We start from the raw sequence: 20,900 nt of genomic DNA, 5'->3' as shown, positions 1-20,900 counted from the left end.
TGGGCAAGAGGCTATTGAATTTTGCAATTTCAGAAGAAAAACATAAATGTTTCTATATTCATGTTGACAGTCAAAAAAGAGTCAAAAGAGCCTTCATCCATCTATGTCACTGATACCTACGTGTGTGGGACATATTGGACAGGGCTCTTTGAGGCACTTTTCAGGGGAGTTCATCTTGTAACGAATCAGGTGGCATCTATCACCAGGGATGCATGGGCACCATGACACATTGTATTTTTCTTTGTTCATGACTAGTTTTATGTTTTTATTAATAATGAAGAATAGATGTGCTGTTAAGTGTACATAAAAAGTTTATTACATAAGAAATAGATGAAAACCTTTATTAATTTTCTCTTGCAAAAGAGAAAAAAACTATCCCTTTACAAGTCATTTGCAGGATTTTTCCACTATAAAATAAATTTCTGACTATGTTTATATCGGTCTTTACCTGTTAGACATTTTTCCATTGAATATTTAAACACAACCAATTAAAATAATACATATTACATATTTGGAAAAACTGAAACTTTCCTGTGGAAAACTACTTAATGAAATAAAATAATAACTTATTTATATTTATCAGGATAATGATATTTAATTAAGCATGACAGAAACATCAATTTGACTTAGAATCACTCACTGCATTCAGAGCTCCAAAGTTTACAAATACCTCCTGAATTGGCTACCACACTTTAAAGGGAAAATATATAAAACTATAAAAAATGTATTTAATGGAATTAATGCTTATAGTTAATACAAGAAATATTACTGGCTTGTGATTTTGAAGCTTAGTTGGTTGTTTTGAAATTTATTAGTCATACACTCTATTTTTCTTTGATGTGTTCTTTTTCTCCTTTGACCTTTACCCTAAATATGTTCAGAAAGCAACTAATAATTCTTTCTATAGGAAATGGCATTCAGGAGCAGATGGGTCCAAAAAGGCATAGAAATAAGACATGGCTACCTTTTGGAGGTTATGTAAAAAGGCACTTCAATGCACTCAAGTTGAATTTTGTTCTTTTAAAATAAATATCTTGACCTGGAAATATATGTAGCAATTTGTAGTGTGTGTGACTCCCTCAATGCCTAGTTACCCAATTAAAAAAACCCAACAACCAAAAACAAGAACAAAACAAAACAAAACAAAAAACTGCTGATGATAATGAATCTCTTTCTTGGAGTCCTAACTGGTATTCAGTTATCAGCAAGAACAGAGATCAACTAGTGTTCTAATCTTACTCTGATGGATGGAATACCAACCTTTCACAAGACTAGAGACACAAGGTGCTCTGGAGATAATAAAATTCAAATAGGTTTATTTCAAAGGGCAACTCAATCTCGATTCTGTTCTTGGGTCACTTGACAGATCATTTGCCAATGTAGTTTTTGTGTCCTTCTTGGTCTGGCTTCCTATGGAGTGCCAAAAATTTCAAATCAAGTGATCCTCAGATGACAGAGTTCAAAAGTTGGAGTTGGTGACAGCTTGATGATTTTATTTTACCAAACATGCTAAAAACTCTCTTGGCCAAGAGACTCCAAGTCTGCTTAAAATCTGCTATAAGTATTGATTGTGAAGTTGGGAGAGTCCAAATGAAGGCTGAATCTCTCAACTATGCTAATCATCTTAGTAGAACTGCCAATATTACGATAGCTAATTATGAATTTCAAAAGACCAGAGATTTCCATTTCAAACATATACCTAATTGAAAGTCAAAAACAAGTGGATAGCTAAAAAATATGGGGTGAAAACATATGGCCCTCTCTGAAAATTATGTACATATTTGCTTAATGTTTTCTTAAGAAGAGAAAAGAATTTCTTTTTTTTTAACCCAGAGCTTCAGTTTTACAATGTATCCATGAAGTGAAAGAGCAGGGCAAATAACAGCCAGCTTCCATAAAGTAAGAAGGCACTCATTTTTCCATGTGTTTTCTATAGCAAATATTTTTTCCAATCTCTTTATTATGCCCTTAAAGTAATACAGCCAAAGAAGTAATAATAGATAAAATAATGCATATTTATTATTACTGTCATTTATTTTTATTCATTCACTCATCCATCCATCCATCCATTCACTCACTTATGTATTTATTTACTAGTACTATTTCCTAGTAAGAAAGAATATACTTGCCACTTGCAAGTATATGGTTACCTCTTATTCAGAAAAGAAGAAGAGGAAAATGTCTATGCTTATGTGATGTGGACCACTCTGAAAGGTTTTTCCCCCTTTTCTTATAGGCAAAATATCAATAAACCAACAAACATTTATTCACCACCTAATACGTGCACATTAGCTCTTCTTTGTATCACACAAACTACATACAAATAGACAACAAGGCAATTTTAGACGAGACAGAACTTGGAGGTGAGGGGACCACGAAAAGCCTCCTGCAGAAGTGGTATCTTCAAAAAAAACCCCAAGTTTTCCAAGAAGGGGAGGTTAAGAGGGAGAACATCACAGGCATGGGGGACAGTCAATGCACAGAAAAAGAAAATTGAGTATGGCTTGACCACAGACTGAGTTGAGGGGAATAATGCATAAGAACAATGTGGAAAAGTAGGAAGGGGTTAGGTTCTGAAGAGCTTTAAGTATTAAATGAATTTATATTGTATGCTAGATGCACTAATGAACCACTGGATTTTAATATGGTCAAGCAAGGTCCTTATGGAAATCATTTTGTTATCTATGTGGTACATGGATTGATGTAGGGAGGAACTTGAGGCAAGAAGAATTAGAAGACTATAGCAGTGGTCCAGCTGAGAGAGTTAGTGAAGGTCTGAAGTAGGCTGATGGCTATGCAGTTGAAGAATTTTACATATATAAGAGTAGCTATAGAAATGATAAGATTTGTAAGCAGAAATGATCAGATATGTAAGCAGGGGGACGGATAACTACTTTGTAAACCACTTTGTCACAGAGAAAAAACAAATGAGGAGTTGAGAGTTATGTATTACGAAATATTAGTTTCATTATCTTGTTATTTAAATTATGATAGTTTCCTGCAGAATGTAATATGGACATTTAGTTTATACTTATAATCAAATTTCTAGCCTAAAACTCAGAACGATTTTTTATAGTAAGCAAACACTACGTTAGACACTTCTTTGGTGATTAAACTTCATTAATATGTATCTGTGTGTGTGTGAATCACAAACTTAAAATGGATATAGTTACGAGGATTTAATATATGCTTTGTGATGAAGTCTATGCCTTTATAGAAATAGCCATCTATCATCTCAGGACAAGATGAACTAAAAGACATGGGCTATCCACAGATACTCAATTTTCTGTGGAAGTTTAGCCTGTGTATAGTAACCGCCACAACAAGAAGACCAGCTGATCTGAGAAATCACCTTGGCCACTTAAAAACTGGTCTCTTTGATAAGTGGAAAGATAATGAAAGTCAAAGGGAATGACAAATTGCAAAATGCAAAAACTTGTAGAAGAATGTGAGAAGTATCATTCCATAAAGCAATGAGAAAGAAGGAATGCAGAATAAAAGAAGTTTTCTGAAAACTTGGCTCGACCCAATTTAAGTTCATTTAAAAATGAAACTAAAAGATGAAAAACAATGAAATGAAATATGGAAAAGATCTGTTAACATTTCGATGATAAAGTATTTCCTTATCAGTGGCAATGGAACCTAGCCCATTTCAGCCCTTAACGTCTTATCTAATGACATGCTGAGGAGAAATAAAAGGAAAGGTATAAAAAGAAAAGAAAAACTATAAGAGCAACTAGACCAGATCAAGTGTAAACAAAAGAAGTCTTTGTTACAGAAAATAATTTTGAAGGATTTATTCTCAATATATTTAAAAAAAGAAGATAAATGAGTTTGGGAAAAATATCTGACAGGTTTTCTCTTAAAAATAAAGTGACTGAAATATCTTTTTTAAAGGAAGTAAATATTTCCCTTTGAATTTTTTTTTATAGCATATAGGAGAGAACAGTGATCTTCATTATCATTTCATGGAATAATAAATATAGAGTAGAAAAGACCTTTGAGGTTAGGTTCCCTGCCCCGCATATTTTCTAAATGAGGAAGCTGAGATCCAGAGATATTAAGTGAGTTGCCCATGGTTACACAGGTAATAAGTAAATGCCAGAGGAAACATTATAAATCAGGACCCCTGATTCCAAATCAAGAGCTCTTTCCAACACATACACACATGGCCTTATTCTGTAGAATGCTTTTTAAAGTGTTTTCTATGAATCAAATAAAAAAATGTATCAATACTGTGTGAATCCAATTGTTAAGTTTAGTTAGCTGTCATGTCAAGCAATGTAATTATATTATAAAATCAAAGCATACAAGAAATTGGTTACATACCTGGGAAGAGTTTTGTCTCTTTCCCATGTTCACTTAAGCCAGTGGGCTCTTTTCCCCCTTCTCTTTCAATTACATTTTACTCAGAAAGTCTGCTCTCACCCGGGGCCTAAAATGCAATATAGCTACCAATACGTCTTAAAAAGGATCTCTGGTTCTTTTATATTCGCATTCTATGCTTTGTTCTTTGTGTACTCATAGCGTGCTTTTCCTTAAGCCCTATTTGGTATAGGATAGGACAGAGGAAGGCTGTATGGGATACAGAACCATGTTAATACAGTATCCAAAAAGGATATGTCCCCCTATTTTGTAATTCTATGATTCATTATTCCTTCTTTTTTTAAATAAGAGGTAACAAAACTTATTACACAATTTTATGACAACAAATTTATTCCACTCTTGAAATCATATGATTTTAAATTTGAAATCCGATTTCTAAAAAGCTCTTTTTGCAACATCCATTTTTAGTCTTCAGAGGCACGTTCTTTACACTGCTGTCAAAATGTCTGTTTAGTAACAACAGGGTCCCAGGTCCCTCATAGTGTTTGTTGGAATCTTCCTCATAACTTTCGACCAATTTAACATATCACTCCCTTAGGTGGATATTCATAACTAGCTCTGTCTACATCTATCTTGTTAATATTCCACTCAAACCATAGTTTGTTATTTGGTCATTGAAAAGATCATGTGAAACAACATTGTAAATCGTAGAAAGGTTAAATTGTCCCTTCTCATATGTCTTTGGGTCTACAAGATTACTCACTTTCTCAAAGAGGGAAATTAGTTTTGTTTGGCATGATTTGTTTTTGATAAGTCCGTGTTGGCTACTACTTAACACCTTGTTACACTCCAGGTGCTTGCAAATTGATTGCCTAATGAATCTTTCCAAGTCTGGACATTAAACGAACAAGTCATTAATTCCCAGCTATCTCCTTTTTTTCCTTTCTTAAAATAGCATGTGGTGTGCATCCTTTCCCCAGTTATTTGAAAATGAGCCAGATTTCCACAAGTCCTCAAATTCACTTGAATGGCCAAAAGGTAATTGGGTATTGTATTAAATGTAGCTGAGCTGCTGATTTCAGTTAAACACAGGAGCCTTAGAAAATGGATAGTTACTTCCAAAAGAATTTGAAGGCAAGTCTTCTGCCTTTAAGTAAGAGGATGGATTAATCAAATTGTCCATGTTAAGAGGCTGAGTCAAGATGATGGAATGAGAGTCAGCACTTTTGTTCAGCTCACCTAACACACCTAACTCCACAACAACCTAGAAAACACAATATACTAAATACATATCAGGAAAGCCAAGAAAAATCGGTGAGTCAATTTTTCTGGCCCAGGGCAGCTTAGGAAATAGACGACAAGGTGTACAGACTCTGAACCTGGGACTGGCCACACATTTAAGCACAGGTTTTAGCACCTTTAGGGACAATAACAGGACAGATGCTAAATACCAGGGCTGGAAGGACTGAGGCAGAAAGAGATCTCAAGGGACCCCTGAACCAGGGCTAGGAGCAGGAATGAATGCCAGGTGGCAGCTCTTTCACCTATTACCTGGTTTTAGGTCTCAATTTCAGGGCAGAAAGGAATGGTCATGGTCATGAGAGAGCAAAGATGAAGTTCCAAAACTTAGCTGTGAGAGAGCACTTAATTCTAACCTTTAGCATTGCAATACAGTTGTAGGGGAATAACCAGGCCAGGAAATGGACACAAAAGCAGGGCCAAGCAGTTCAGTCACTTCGAATCTGCAGAACTTCAGAGTGACCTAACAGTGACTGAGTCCTGCAGCAGTCTACTAGAACACAACCACATACAATCTGGTAGCCCTAAACTTGTGTCAAGAACTTACAGAGCTCGTACCAGGAAGACAGTGAAGAAACCTCCCCCCAGACCTTACCACTTTGGATGCACCAGAAATTTGCAGGACCTCAGTCTGAGCTGTGAAAATAGCAGAAGGACATAAAAAGACAGAAGTTCAGACCAGACACCCCTTACAGTCCCCTACCCCTCCACCCAGAAGTGAGCAGAGCTCAATTCTAAGATAAAGGTCAAGGAGTAAGGTGGGAGAATGAGCAAACAACAACAGTGACAAAAAAGAATCCAACCATAAAGAACTACTATAGTGACAGGGAACCTCAAGACACACACATAGAAGAAGACAGTCACCTGAAAACATCTAAGCAAAGCCTCAAAGAAGAATGCAGATTGGAAACAAGCCTGACAAGAATTCTGCAGGCTAAAGAGATAAAAAAAATAAAACCAAGTAAGATAGAGGAGAGATATGCAAGAAAGTTATGCAAAAAACTGACAACTTTACAAAAGAGACACAAAAACATTACTGAAAAAATAGCTCCTTAAAAATCAGAATTGGCCAAATGGAAGCTAATGACTCCAAGAGACATCAAGAAAGAAACAAAGTCAAAAGACTAAAACAAATAAACAAACAACAACAAAATGTGAAATATCTCATAGTAAAATAGATTAACCTGGAAAATAAATTGAGGAAAGATAATTTAAGAATAGCTGAAAAAAGGGCATAGGAATCATATTTCATAGAAATTGTCAATGTTGGCCTCTTATTCCTAAGATTAAACTATATAAATATTAAAACATTTCTGTATCTCTGGATCTAAAATATGATACATACATTTCAAATACATATTTAAAATAAAAGTCAATTTTTACATAACTTCATGGTGGTGTATGCCCATACAGAGTTTTATGCTAACCACTAGTCAGTTTTCCCCCTTGGAAACAGAATCATCTACCATACAGAGTATTACCCAGCTTTTTTTTTTAACTGTTTGGCATTAATTCTGAATTTCTTTGTTTTCATGCGGTTGAACCAAATATTTAGCATTTCTTTAATGTCCCCTTTTGTGGCTTAATTACAAGTCATTATCTGGGTTATAACATGATAAAAACTTATCAAGTAGTTTTTAGATCTCATAAAAGCAAAAGCCATCTTTTATTATATGAATTAGAAAGTATGTCAGAGTGTCAATGTAACCCTAAACAAAATCAGCCCCCACAATTAAACTCAGATAATGGTGAGGTTGTACCTCAAATATATGTAGGCCAAAACATCTATTTTTATCTAATCCTGTTTTATGTGGGGGCCACAAGGGCAACATGTCATTAATTTAAAGAACTCAACAATCTAGTTCTATTTTACCGTTTCTAAGTCTTACCGCATATGCCTCCCTCCTAACACTCTCCTCTTTTCTGTTCCAGAAATGAGAAGGTAGGGTTGTTTGGTGGTTGATTCTGAGAAGCAGATCTTTTACGCTGGACATTAGAATAACAGAGATAGAGCTAGAAGGGATGTCAGAAGTCATCTGGGCCAGTACTTCTTTCTCCATATGGGGAAAAATTTGACAACAGTAAAAGGTTTCTGAATGTGCCACAACCAAAAATTAAGAATCCAGCACATAATGAATGCAAGGTGCTTCCGGCAGCGTTTACCTGCTTTGTGCTGTGCCTTGGTTCTGAATACACAGCATGATGTGCACTTTGCACTGCACATGCCATCATTCAACACAATGCCAGTGAATGCTGCTTAGATGTGAAAAGGGGTCACGAGTGGAAAAAGTTTAAGAAGCCCTGAATTCTAGGCCACCCTTCCACTTGTCATTTTACAGATGAGAAAACAAAACCAGAGAAGTTACATAACTTGCCAAAGTCACACAGTTAGTAAGTTGCTGCACCAAAATTCAAACCCAGGTTCTCTGACTCTAAATCAAGGACTCCTTCCACTGCACCCCTTTCCTCAGTGCTTTGAATGAGCAATCATTCTTTATATTGAGGAAAGAGAGGATCAGAAATAGAAGGAGTTGGAATTTACTATCCTTTTTATACCTTTTGGCCTCCCCACTTGTCTGGAGTTGTAGCGGCTAATCTAAACCCCTCCAATCCTGTCTCAAGTTTTATTCCTCTTTGATTAGGGTGAGTCATTGACTTCATATCTGTACTCAGACTGACCTACTCTGGGTCTGTATTAACTATCCCTCTTCAGCTTTGAAGAAACTGGAGCAAGTAAACAAGGAATACTTCAGAAGATCAACCTTAGGCAATTTACTGCCTGAGAGGATCAGTTAAGACCAGAGAGATCCTTGCTGCATTTAAGCCATAAGAAATACATGATATGAAGAATTCAGAGAACCCTAGGAAGACTTATTGGCACTCATACAAAATGATATGAGCCGAATGAGAAAAATATGCACAATGAATACAATATTGTAAAGAAAGTGGACCAAAAAAATTGAACACTATGTAATAATAATGATGGATCCTGGAGATGGAGAAGAGTTGAGAAAATAATCCTCCCTCCTTTCATTGAGAAAGCAGTAAACTATGCATCTGGAATATTGCATATACTGCCAAACACAGTTATAGTGTTGCTTTGTTTTGCTTAACTGCTTTTCGCCTTTTGCTTGAAAATCTTTATTACAAATGACAGCTCACTGGGAAAAGGAAAAGTGGGAATAGATTCAGAAACAAATATCATGTAAAACCAAAAGATAGCAATACAACTAAAAGAGGATATTTGAAGACCTCAGATTGAGTTATTTTATTTTAGGAGGAATTTAAAGACTTAAGAGGAACTCCAAATTCACAAAAAAACTTCATAATTGACAACTAAACTCTTTTGTCTAGATTGAAAAGCACTGAAGTGGGAAAGGGAAAGATAGAGAAGGCCTCTAAAGCACCTCGCCAAGAGAGGGGCTGAAAAATCTCCTTTTGTTAACATTTGAGGGAGAACACAATGAAAAGTGTTCTAATTTAAAATAGGTGCTTTTCTGCTACATACAGATATAGCTATGAAGATTAGATGACTACTTTGTAAAGCTAATTTAATCTGGTTTTTGGTGGTAAATTATTAACACTTGGAATTGAGGGTTTATGACTGAAAAGCTGTCTGGTCTCAACCGTATTAAACAGACGCTCTCGGGGATTCATGAAAGTGAAGCCTGCTTTAATGGGCCATTCAGTTTGCAACTACCACACTGCCTGAGTTCCACACCTGCTCTCTTTTAGTTTAGACTTTGAATTATAAACAAAACCCCCCCACAATTTCTTAAAACTGTTGCTGGAAGAAAGAGGATCCATGGCTAGAAAATTCTTTTCAATGGAAGTAATCTGTTGAGCATTGAATTGGAAGTGGAAAGTACTTGGCTATTCCCCAGTAAACTTAGATAAATATATCACTCAGGTAAGTGCATCAGTTTCACCTCAGTTTCCCCTAAATGAAGATAATACTACCTGATTTACATACATCAATGGTATGTTTGATAATGATTTAGGCAATGCCCATAAAATGCTTTATTTCTTTGGCAAACATTAGCAGAGTGGGAAAAACACTCTAAGATTGTCTCAAATTTATCAAATCAGATGAGATGACTGTAAAGTCATCAGCACATATTAACCACCATCTAATTGTCCACTCCTCCTCCTCCTGCTGTTTCTACTACTACTACTTCTTGTCCAGTTGTGTCTGACTCTCTGTAACCCTTGGACCATAGCACATTCCAAGCCATCCAAGTCTATCCAAGATAATATTTATTGATTGTCTGTGGGATTTTCTTAGCAAAGATACTGGAGTGGTTAGTCATTTCCTTCTCCAGTAGATAACCTTTATTTTTCCCCAGAATTTTCCGCTATGACCTGTCCATCTTGGGTAACCCTGCATGGCATAACTCATACTTTTACTGAGCTACTATTCTCATTAGCATTGTTCTTATTATCATCTCTACATCTTGTTTAATGTTAAATGTTTTACATAATTCTTTCAGTGTTGTCTCTCTCTTGCTCATAGCCATCCCTTACCATTAGAGTGCAAGCTCCTTGAGAATAGGAACTGATTTATCCTATCTTTTTCATTTCCAGCGTTTAGCACAGAGCATACGGAAGGCACCTAATAAATGTCTGTTGACTTGATTTAACTTGACCTGAGTCCAACATTGGGCTAGTAAATGTTTAACAACTAGTTCTCTAGAAAAAAACTAAATGTATACACACTCTTTTACATTTAATTTTTATTAATAATATTTTCTCCATCACTTTCTTAATTTTAGATACTCAGCAAAACTATAAATCAAGCCCTAATTCATAGCAATTAATATTTCTGAGGTCTAAAAGCTCACAGTGAAAATTTAACAAACTGTTCTTGTAAATGTGTATAAGCTGCTTTCAGCACACGCCTGCCTGGGTCACTACCTAGTTATATGTCTGTTGACAAATCAATTTCTGTCTCCGGAGATCAGTTTTCTCACCAATAAAAGGAAAGGGGGATGATAGAATCTAAGATCAATTTTAGTTCTAACATTCTCTGCTTAAGGCATGTCAAAAACTCACATAGACGTAGACTCTACTTTTAGAAGCACGCCATATGGAAGTGACATGGAATTTGCTTGGAAACCTAGTTAAATAACTTGAGTGACATGTGAAGTTTTTGAGATCTTCTAAACCCAAAGGAGGTCTCTTGGTAAGTCTCACTTTCCTATAATCCCAGTCATTTTTATTCATTAGTACAAAACACCTGTAACAGCAGGAGCTACTTACATTCTAATTGTTTCTTTCTCCTCTAAATTGCTTGTCATTATAAAAGAAATGACAGGGGTGCAATGGGAGAAGAACAGTGTGGCAAGAAGACTAGAGCCCATTTTCAATGTTTAATTGTTCTACAATGCTAACAACAGATTAAAAAGATAAATCAAAAGTTTGCAGAAAGAGTGAGGCCCCCAGTCAGTTTTATGGTTTCATTTGAGCTACAAAGATATTATTATACGCTCATTTACAAAACAATGAGCTCTCACTGTTTATGAAAGTTTAATCTCTTGGTTTATTGCCTTAATATATTTCACATTGGTAAGGTTTACTTTTAAATGAAATTTCTGACTATCTTATGTGGATGTTATTTTATACAGAGAACACAGACAGAATGAGTGTAACATCATAATTGTATTCATCTATGAAGCAATTAGAGTCAGGGTAATTGCTTCGAGTTCTCTCATATCTGCATACAAAGTAATAGAATTAATATTTTATCATTTGGCAGTATCACTTGTTAGTCAAGAATTCTAACATTGTGTTTCTTCTCTGTCCACAGGCATTAAAGTAGACCTTATATAAAATTTGGTTGAGACAAAAGTTAAGGCAAGTGAAAAATCTCATGGAATAAGTTGGTACTCAGACATAACAAGTGTCCCCAGGCATGGTAAGATGTCAGAACTATAGGGGAAAAGGAGATGGCAGCCTCCATCCAATTAATTAATTATGATTAATACAAAGTTTAGACTTATCTGTTTACTCCCAATAATCTTTTTTTTGAGTGGACCTGTAGCTGCAAATGTGAAGATGAATTCAGTCAACCAACTAGATTGGTTAAGCACCTGCTATGTGTACACTTACACTATGCTAGACTCTGGGGATAGAAAGATAAACAAAACAACAACAACAACAAACCAAGCCTGATTGAAAGGAGATTAATTTTTTTAAATGAAGCCTTTATGGAAGGACATGAATAAGAATCATGTAGAGCAAGAAGGCATAGTTAGTATTTGCATTAATATAGGGAAGCATAAACATACTGTACACAGAGTGCACCCAAGTCATGAAGCAATGTAGAGGAAGTGAAGGGTCATTGTTATAAGAGATTGTGCAACTGATGAGTAAGCATTCAGGTAAACTTGGAGAAGTGTGTAGCTTTTGGACAGGCAGAGAAGAGCAGGAAGGTCTTCTAGATAGGATAGTAACATACGCAAACACAAAGGTATGCAACTGAAAAATATGGGGACTCACTAACCTCAGTGGGGAGAGCTCAACAAACCATGGCAGCATTAATTACCCAACCATGCTTCATTGCCAACTTTCACCATTTGACTTTTCCACTTGTCTGCTCTGGGGCTGTGCTGCCCTTACTGGTGGTAGCTCTGGCAGGCTACTTCACACATTTCCACTGCACACTCCTAGCCCCTACCTCTTGCTCTGGGAATGGAAATTACGATTCTGTAAAGTTTATGTCAATCGATTGCCTATGTTCTTTACTCCTCAGCCCTATGACCTCCCAGAACCGAACTCCTTTCCTTGGTTACTACTCCCCTCTATCTCTTACTTTCCCTCTTGGAATGTAAGGTCCTTGAGGGGAGGCATTGTTTCTACTTTGTATCTATATCTTTTAGTACAGTGCAAAGGATGTAGAAAGTACATAATAAATTACTGTTCATTCATTTAACCATTTGTTTGTTCATTAATTCATCTTAAAATATTATGTGTAGTACATGCCTAATAAATGTTTGATGAAAGAATGAATATGCGTATTAGGTGGTGAGGATAGTAACATGGAATGATACAAACAATCTTACAAATTTTGACAACAGTTTGTACTCTGTGTGGAAAAGTCTGTTCAAGATAAAGTTTGATAAGATAAGGCTGGACTAGTGCGATGATAATGGCAAACTAAGGCTGTTAGGTTTAACCTCAAAGGCAATAGGGAGGCATTGAAGGTTCAGCAGGTGACAAATAAAATGGTTTTTTAGAAAGGTTAGTATGTTAGGGATATGCAAGATGTGCTTTGAAGGGTTAGAAAAAAGAAGTATCAACTAGGAGACAGCTATAGTAACTTAAATTTTAGGAAATGAGAGCCTAACCTACGATGTTTTAAATGGAAATAAGGGACAGAGCTAGCAATCTTACAAAGGAATAAGACCTGATGGCTTGGAGGGCTGAGATCCTGATAGAAAAGCTATGCTCTCTCAAAAGAAATGAGGAGGTTGAAAAAAGAAGGAAGTTTGCTAGATAAAATGATGTGCTTGATTTTTGACATGTTGAACTGCAATGATAGAAATTCAAGCGAAACAACTATGAAAGTATACAGCATTTTGAGACAAATACTCAGGGAAGAGGAAAGAATTTTAAGTGTAAGGTTAAGGATTGTTGGAATAGAAATAAAGAGTTGTATCTGTACCTCAAAGACTGATATGGTTTTCACTGGGGAAATCCCATATCTATCTAGGTCATTTATTCTCATGTATGCTTCTATATTCTTAGTCTTTATCCCATTTAAATGTAAATATTTTGGAATCATCAAGAAATATGTCAAACTGATAAGAAGTTGGTGCATTTTATGGAAAAGTACAACATAAACATTAATGCCTAGGAGTAGAGTTTGCAGATGTGGATAATTTTATGGATAATTTATATAACATATCCTGAAAAACTTCATCATTTCTGTACTTCTTCTTTATTGCACTAGAAACTATGTGAAACTTTGCCCATATTTTTTTTTTGCTTTTTGAAGTTTTTTAAAGTAGATGACAAAGAAGAGGAAAATGTAACCTTGATGGTTCTTCACAGGTAAGAAGTCTCTTATACATACATCCATATAATGCAAGACTCTATGATTGATGTGCCTATAGTTTTTTTCAATTTTAATTTCATAAAATGTTTCATATTGGTAATGAAGAACATTATGACATTATGAAAAACAAAGTCTATGCAAGGGATCCAGAAAATAATTATTGTTCAAAATTAGACTTGTCCTCCCAAATACAATGAAAAGGAAGCTCTTCTTTTGCATAAAGGGAAAGAGTATCAAAGAGTCCAAAGCCACAAAGTCTCGGAGATGAGTGAAAAAGTGGAAGAAAGAAAGAAGGGAAGTCAAAAAGGGAAAGACAGAGAACAAATGGAAGAAGAGGGGGAAAAGGAGATAGTAACAGGAAAAAGAAGGTAGGGAAAGGAGGACTAGTGTTTACAAGTGGAAGGGGGAAAGAAAGCCTTGCAGGAGGCAAATTAGTGCTTACAATAAATAAAGCAAACATTTAAACAGTGCCTACTATGTGCCAGGCACTTGCTGGCTACAAATACAAAAAATGATCTTGGTACTTAAGGACCTTGCATTGTATTATGTTAGAAACATGTACATATATAAATACATCAGTCATATAAGAATCCAAATGGTTGGAAAGCAACTGGAGGAGAGAAAAACAGAAAAAGCTTTATGTAGGCAATAGCATTAATCATGTAACAGGCAGAGAGGAAGACAAGATTCTAGGCATATGGCATTACATACTCAAAGGTATTTCACAGATTGAAGAAATGGAATATGTCTTCCAAGAAGGCCAGTTCAACTGGCTTGCGCAGTGTGTGAAGGGAAGTGATGCCTAATGAGCTTGGAAAAGTATGTTGGAGTCAAATTAAAAAGGGCTTTAAGTACCAAAAAGAGGAGTTACTTTGATCCGAGAAGAAATAGAGACCTAAATTGTCTTGAGTGAAGGAGTGATATGTTTAGATTTGGATTTAAAGAATATTACTTTGGCAACTGTGAATTATAGAGGTGAGATACTTGACATAGAGAGACCAATTAGGAAGTTAATTCAACGGAAAGACATCATAATGGGTTCATCTAGGATGGTGGTCATGTGACTGAAGACAAGGGAATGAATTTTTTAAAAGTTTTGTTTTTGTTTATATATATATATATATATATATATATATATACACATATATTTACAAATATATTTATTTATTTTTAGTTTTCAACATTCAATTCCATAAATTTTAAATTTTCTCTGCTCTCCTTCCCTCACCCCTCCCCAAGATGGCATGCAATCTAATATAGGTTCTACATATTCATTCTTATTAAACATATTTTCACATTAGTCATGTTATACAGAAGAATTAGGAAGTATGGGAGGAACCATGAGAAAGAATAAACAAAACAAAAAAAAAGAGAGCAAATAGTATGTTTCAATCTGCATTCAGACTCCATATTTCTGTGTCTGGGTGTGGACAGCATTCTCCATCATGAGTCTCTTGGAGTTGGTTTAGGTCCTTACATTGCTGAGAAGAGCTAAGTCCATCACAGTCATCACACAATGTGGCTCTTTACAGTGTACAATATTCTCCTGGTTCTGCTCACTTCACTCAGCATCCACTCAGTTTTTCTGTTAAGTCTTTCCAGGATATTCTGAAGTCCATCTGCTCTTCACTTCTCATAGCACGATAGAATTCCTTTACATTCATATACCATAACTTGTTCAGCCATTCCCCAATTGATGGACATCCCCTCAATTTCCAGTTCTTGGCCACCACAAAAAAGCTGCTATAAATGTTTTTGTGCCTGTGGGTCCTTTTCCCATTTGTATGATCTCTTTGGGATACAGTACTAATACTCTGGGTCAAAGGTTATGCACATTTTTATGGTTGTTTGGGCATAGTTCCAAATTGCTCTTCAGAATGGTTAGATCAGTTCACAATTCCACGAATTTTAGTGTTCCAATTTTTCCACATCTTCTCCATCATTTATCAGTTTCCTGTTTTGATTTTCATTTCTCTAATCAATAGTGAGTTAGAGCATTTTTTATATGACTATAGATAGTTTTAATTTCTTCCTCTGAAAACTACCTGTTCATATCCTTTGACCATTGATCAATTGGGGAATGATTTGCATTCTTATAAATTTAATGCAGTTCTCTATATATTTTAGAAATGAGGCCTTTATCAGGGACAATGGTTGTAAAAATTCTTTCCCAGTTTTCTGCTTCCCTCCTGATCTTGGTTGCATTGGTTTTGTTTGCACAAAAACTTTTCAATTTGATGTAATCAAAATTATCTATTTTGCATTTCATAATGTTCTCTAATTCTTGTGTGGTCATAACTTCCTCTGTTCTCCATAAATTTAACAGGTAAACTATCCCTTGCTCACCCAATTTGCTTATAGTATCAGCTTTTATATCTAAATCATGAACCCATTTTGACTATATTTTGATATACAGTGTAAGATATTGGTCTATGCCCAGTTTCTGCCATACTATTTTCCAGTTTTTCCAGCAATTTCTGTCAAATAGTGAGTTCTCATCCCAGAAGCTGGGGTCTTTGGGTTTATCAAACAGTAGATTGGTATAGTCATTGACTACTGTGTCTTGCGTACCTAACCTATTCCACTGATACACCACTCTATTTCTTTTCCAGTACTAAGTAGTTCTGATGATTGCTGCTTTATAATACAATTTAATAACTGGTATGGCTAGGCCACCTTCCCTGGCATTTCTTTTCATTAATTCCCTTGATATTCTGGACCTTTTGTTCTTCCTGATGAATTTTGTTATTATTTTATATAACTCTATAAAATAATTTTTTGGTAGTTTGATAGGGATGGCACTGAATAAGCAAATTATTTCAGGTAGAATTGTCATTTTTATTATATTAGCTCAGCCTACCCATGAGCAACTGATATTTTTCCAATTATTTAGATCTGACTATCTGTGTGAAAATGTTTTGTAATTGTGTTCATATAGTTCCTGGGTTTCTTTGTGGACTCCCAAATATTTTATAATGTTGCAGTAAATTTAAATGGAATTTCTACTTCTATCTCTTGCTGTTGGGTTTTCTTGGTAATATATAGAAATGCTGATGATTTACATGGGTTTATTTTATATCCTGCAATTTTGCTAAAGTTGTTTATTATTTCAAGTAGTTATTTACTTGATTCTCTAGGATTCTCTAAGTATACCATCATATCATCTGCAAAGAGTGATAGCCTTGTTTCTTCTTTGCCTATTCTGATTCCTTCAATTTCTTTTTCTTCTTTTATTGGATAAGCTAACATTTCTAGTACCATATTGAATAACAGTGGTAATAATGGACATCTTTGTTTCACCTCCAATCTTACTGGAAATGCTTTTAGCTTATCCCCATTATGTATAATGCTTGCTGATGGTTTTAGACAGATACTGCTTATCATTTTAAGGAAGGATCCATTTATTCCTACACTCTATAGTGTTTTTTAATAGGAATGGGTGCTGTAGTTTTGTCAAAAGCTTTTTTTCTGCATCTATTGAGATAATCATACAGTTTCTGTTAGTTTTGTTGTTGATTTGATCAATTATGCTGATAGTTTTCCTAATATTGAACCAGCCCTGCATTCTTCATATAAATCTTACCTGGTCACAGTGTGTTATCCTCAAGTTGCTGTAATCTTTTTGCTAATATTTTATTTAAAATTTTTGCATCTATATTCAATTCATTAGGAAAATTGGTCTATAATTTTCTTCCTCTGTTTTGACTCTTCCCAGTATAGGTATCAGTACCATATTTGTATCATAAAAAAGAATTTAGTAGGATTCCTTCTTTTCCTATTTTCCCAATAGTCTATATAGTATTGGAAATAATTGTTCTTTAAATGTTTGATAGAATTCACTTGTAAAGCCACCTGGCCCTGGAGATTTTTTCCTAGGGAGCTCAGTGATGGTTTGTTCAATTTCTTTTTCTGAGTTGGGATTATTTAAATATTTTACTTCTTCTGTTAGTCTGGGCTATTTAAATTTTTGTAAATATTCATTCATTTCACTAAGATTGTCAAATTTATTAGCATACAGTTGGGCAAAATAGTTTCTACTTATTGTTTTAATTTCCTCTTCATTAGTGGTGAATTCCCCTTTTTATTTTTGATACTGGTAATTTCGTTTTCCTCTTTCATTTTTAAATCAAATTAACCAAAGGTTTATCCATTTGTTTCTTTTTTTAATAAAATTGGCTCTTAGTTTTATTTATTTATTCAATAGTTTTCTTAGTTTTAATGTTATTTTATTAATATTTCCTTTGATTTTCAGTATTTCTAATTTAGTATTTAATTGTGCATTTTTAATTTGTTCTTTTTTTAGCTTTTTCAGTTGCATGTCCAATTCATTGATCTCCTCTTTCTCTATTTTATTCCTGTAAGCATTCAGAGATGTAAAACCTCCCCAAGAACTACTTTCACTGCATCCCGTAAGTTTTGGTATGTTGTTTCATTATTGTCATTCTCTTGGATGAAGTTATTGATTCTTTCTGTGATTTGTTACTTGAGTCACTCATTCTTTAGGATTAAATTATTTAGTTTCCAACTAATTTTTAGTCTATCTTTCCATGGCCATTTATTAATGTAATTTTTATTGCATCATGATTTGAAAAGGATGCATTTAATATTTCTACCTTTCTGCATTGGATTGTGAGGTTTTTATGCCCTGGTACATTTTTGTGTAAGTGCCACGTATTGCTGAGAAAAAGGTATATTCCTTTCTATCCCCATACAATTTTCTCCTGAGAGCTACCATATCTAACTTTTAAAAAATTCTATTTACCTCTTTTACTCTTTCCTTGTTTATTTTGAGGTTACATGTATCTAGTTCAGAGAGGGGGAGTTTGAGGTCCCCCACTAGTATAGTTTTGCTATCTATTTCTTCCTGTAGCTCCCTTAATTTCTCTTCTAAGACTTTGGATGCTATACCAATTGGTGCATATATATTTAATAACTATATTACTTTATTGTCTATGGCATCTTTTAGCAAGATATAGTGTCCTTCCTTATCTCTTTTAATTAGATCTATTTTTGCTTTTGCTTTGTCTGAGATTAGGATTGCTACCACTGTTTTTTTAATTTTTTACTTCAGGTGAAGCATATATATTCTATTACAGGCTTTTACCTTTACCCTGTGTACACCCCTCTGTTTCAAATGTGTTTCTTGTAAACAACATATTGTAGGATTACAGTTTTTAATCCATTCTGTTATCTGCTTCCATTTTATGGGAGAGTTCATCCCATTCACATTCACAGTTATGATTACTTTATGTCTTTCCATCCTATTCACCCCCAACCTGTTTATGCCTTTATTTCTCCCTTCTGCCTTTCCCAACTCAAAAAAATTTTGCTTTTGACCACTACCTTCCTTAATCTTCCCTACCTTCTTAAAAGCCCCTCCCTTTTCTTTCCATGTTCCCCTCCTACTGCCTGTAGGGCAAGTTATATTTCTATACCTAACAGTATGTTATTCCTTCCTTGAACCAAATCCAGTGAAAGTTCAAACAATGCTCATCTGCCTCCCTTTTTTCCCTTTACTGCAATATGTTTTTGTGTCTCTTCAGGTGATACAATTTACCCTTTTCTGCATCCTCCTTTCCTCTTCTCCTATTACAATCCCTTTTCACCCCTTAATTAGGTTTTTTTCATCACATCAGTTAATATATACCCACACCCTCTATGTATTTCCCTGTAAACGTCATAATAAAGATACAATACTCAAGATTTATAAGTATCATCTTCCCATACAGGGATGTAAACAGTCTGCCCTTATTGAATAACATGTTTTTTCCCTTTCCTGTTTACCTTTTTATGCCTCTCTTGAGTGCTGTATTTGAAGATAAAATTTTCCATTAAGCTCTGGTCTTTTCATCAGGAAAGTCTGGAAGTCCCCTATTTTGTTGAATATCTATCTCCTCCCCTGAAAGATTATGCTCAGTTTTGCTGGGTAGTTGATTCTTGGTTGTAATACAAGCTATTTTGCCTAACAGAATATCATATTCCAAGCCCTCTGCTCTTTTAACGTAGAAGTTGCAAGGTCCTGCATGTTCTATAATTTTTGAATTGTTTCCTTCTGAATGCCTGCAGTACTTTCTCCTTGACCTGACAGTTCTGGAATTTGGCTATAATATTCTTTGGCATTTTAAATACAGGATCTCTTTCAGGAGGTGATCAGCGGACTCTTCAGACGACTATTTTACCTTTTCCTTGGTGATTTCTTGGAAAATGCTGTGCAGGCTCTTTTTTTTCCAACACGGCTTTCAGGCAGACCAATAATTCTTAAATTATCTCTCCTGGATCCATTTTCCAAGTCCGTTGTTTTTCCAATGAGGTTTTATATATTTTCTTTTATTTTTTTTCATTCTTTTGATTCTGTTTGACTGACTCTTGATGTCACATAGAGTCATTAGCCTCCACTTGCCCAATTCTAATTTTTAACAAATTCTTTTCTTCAGTTAGCTTTTGTACCCCATTTTCCATTTGGTCAACTCTACTTTTTAAGGGGTTGTTTTCTTCTGTGTACTTTTTCCCCATTTTGTCCTTTGTATTTTTAAAGGAATTGTTCAATTTTTCTTCTACCTCTCTAATTTGACTTTTAAAATCCTTTTTGAGTGCTTCCAGGAAGGCTTTTTGGGGTTGAGACCAGTTCGTATTCCCCTTTGAGGTTTCAGATGTGGGTATAGTGACTATGCTGTCCTCTTCTGAATTTGTGTTTTGATCTTCCCTGTCCCCATAATAATTATCTATGGCCTTTGATCTTCTATGTTGCTTCTTGCTCATTGTGTTTGCTTTTTTTCCTGTCTTTTAAAGTTGATCTCTGCTTCCGGGGCACAGGGAGCACTGAGCCACAATTCTCGTGTCGGGGGCTAGGGGCCTGGTTGTTGGCTTTGTGTGCCAGGGCCTCAGGTTCTGGCAGCTGGATGCTATAGAAGCTGTAGCTTACCTCGTGCTGAGCTGGAGTTGTTGGTGTTGGTTGGTACATACAGATGCCATGTTGGGCTTTACTGCATTTCCTCCAGGGTTACACTGAAGCTTGCAGGTTGAGATGTGGGGGTGGGGGTGGTCTGGCTGCTGGAGGTCGCCTTCTTGCTGGGGGCTGTGCTAGAGCACAGCTGGGCTGAGCTAGGTTCAGTCGCTGGTGGACACCTGTCCATCACACAAGTGGTGGTTCTTTGCACTAGTGTCTGCCCATTCCCCACTCTGGCATCTGCCGAGTTCCTCTGTCTGTGTGAAGGCATGC

General features: G+C 35.4%; 1 protein-coding gene across 1 annotated transcript in view; it reads right to left on the bottom strand.

Moving 5' to 3' along the window:
- Positions 1-20,653, bottom strand: part of LOC118847257 (glypican-6-like) — a 680,725-nt gene extending 660,072 nt beyond the window's left edge. Inside the window, exon 1 of the mRNA XM_036755771.1 lies at positions 20,604-20,653. Coding sequence (XP_036611666.1) covers positions 20,604-20,653 — 50 coding nt within the window. The remainder of the gene's footprint in view (positions 1-20,603) is intronic.
- Between the last annotated feature and the right edge of the window lie 247 nt (positions 20,654-20,900).

This window comes from Trichosurus vulpecula, chromosome 4, assembly GCF_011100635.1.
Source record: "Trichosurus vulpecula isolate mTriVul1 chromosome 4, mTriVul1.pri, whole genome shotgun sequence".
Taxonomy (NCBI): domain Eukaryota; kingdom Metazoa; phylum Chordata; class Mammalia; order Diprotodontia; family Phalangeridae; genus Trichosurus; species Trichosurus vulpecula.
The sequence above is the reverse complement of the archived record's forward strand: the minus strand, read 5'-3'. Positions and strand labels throughout refer to the sequence as shown.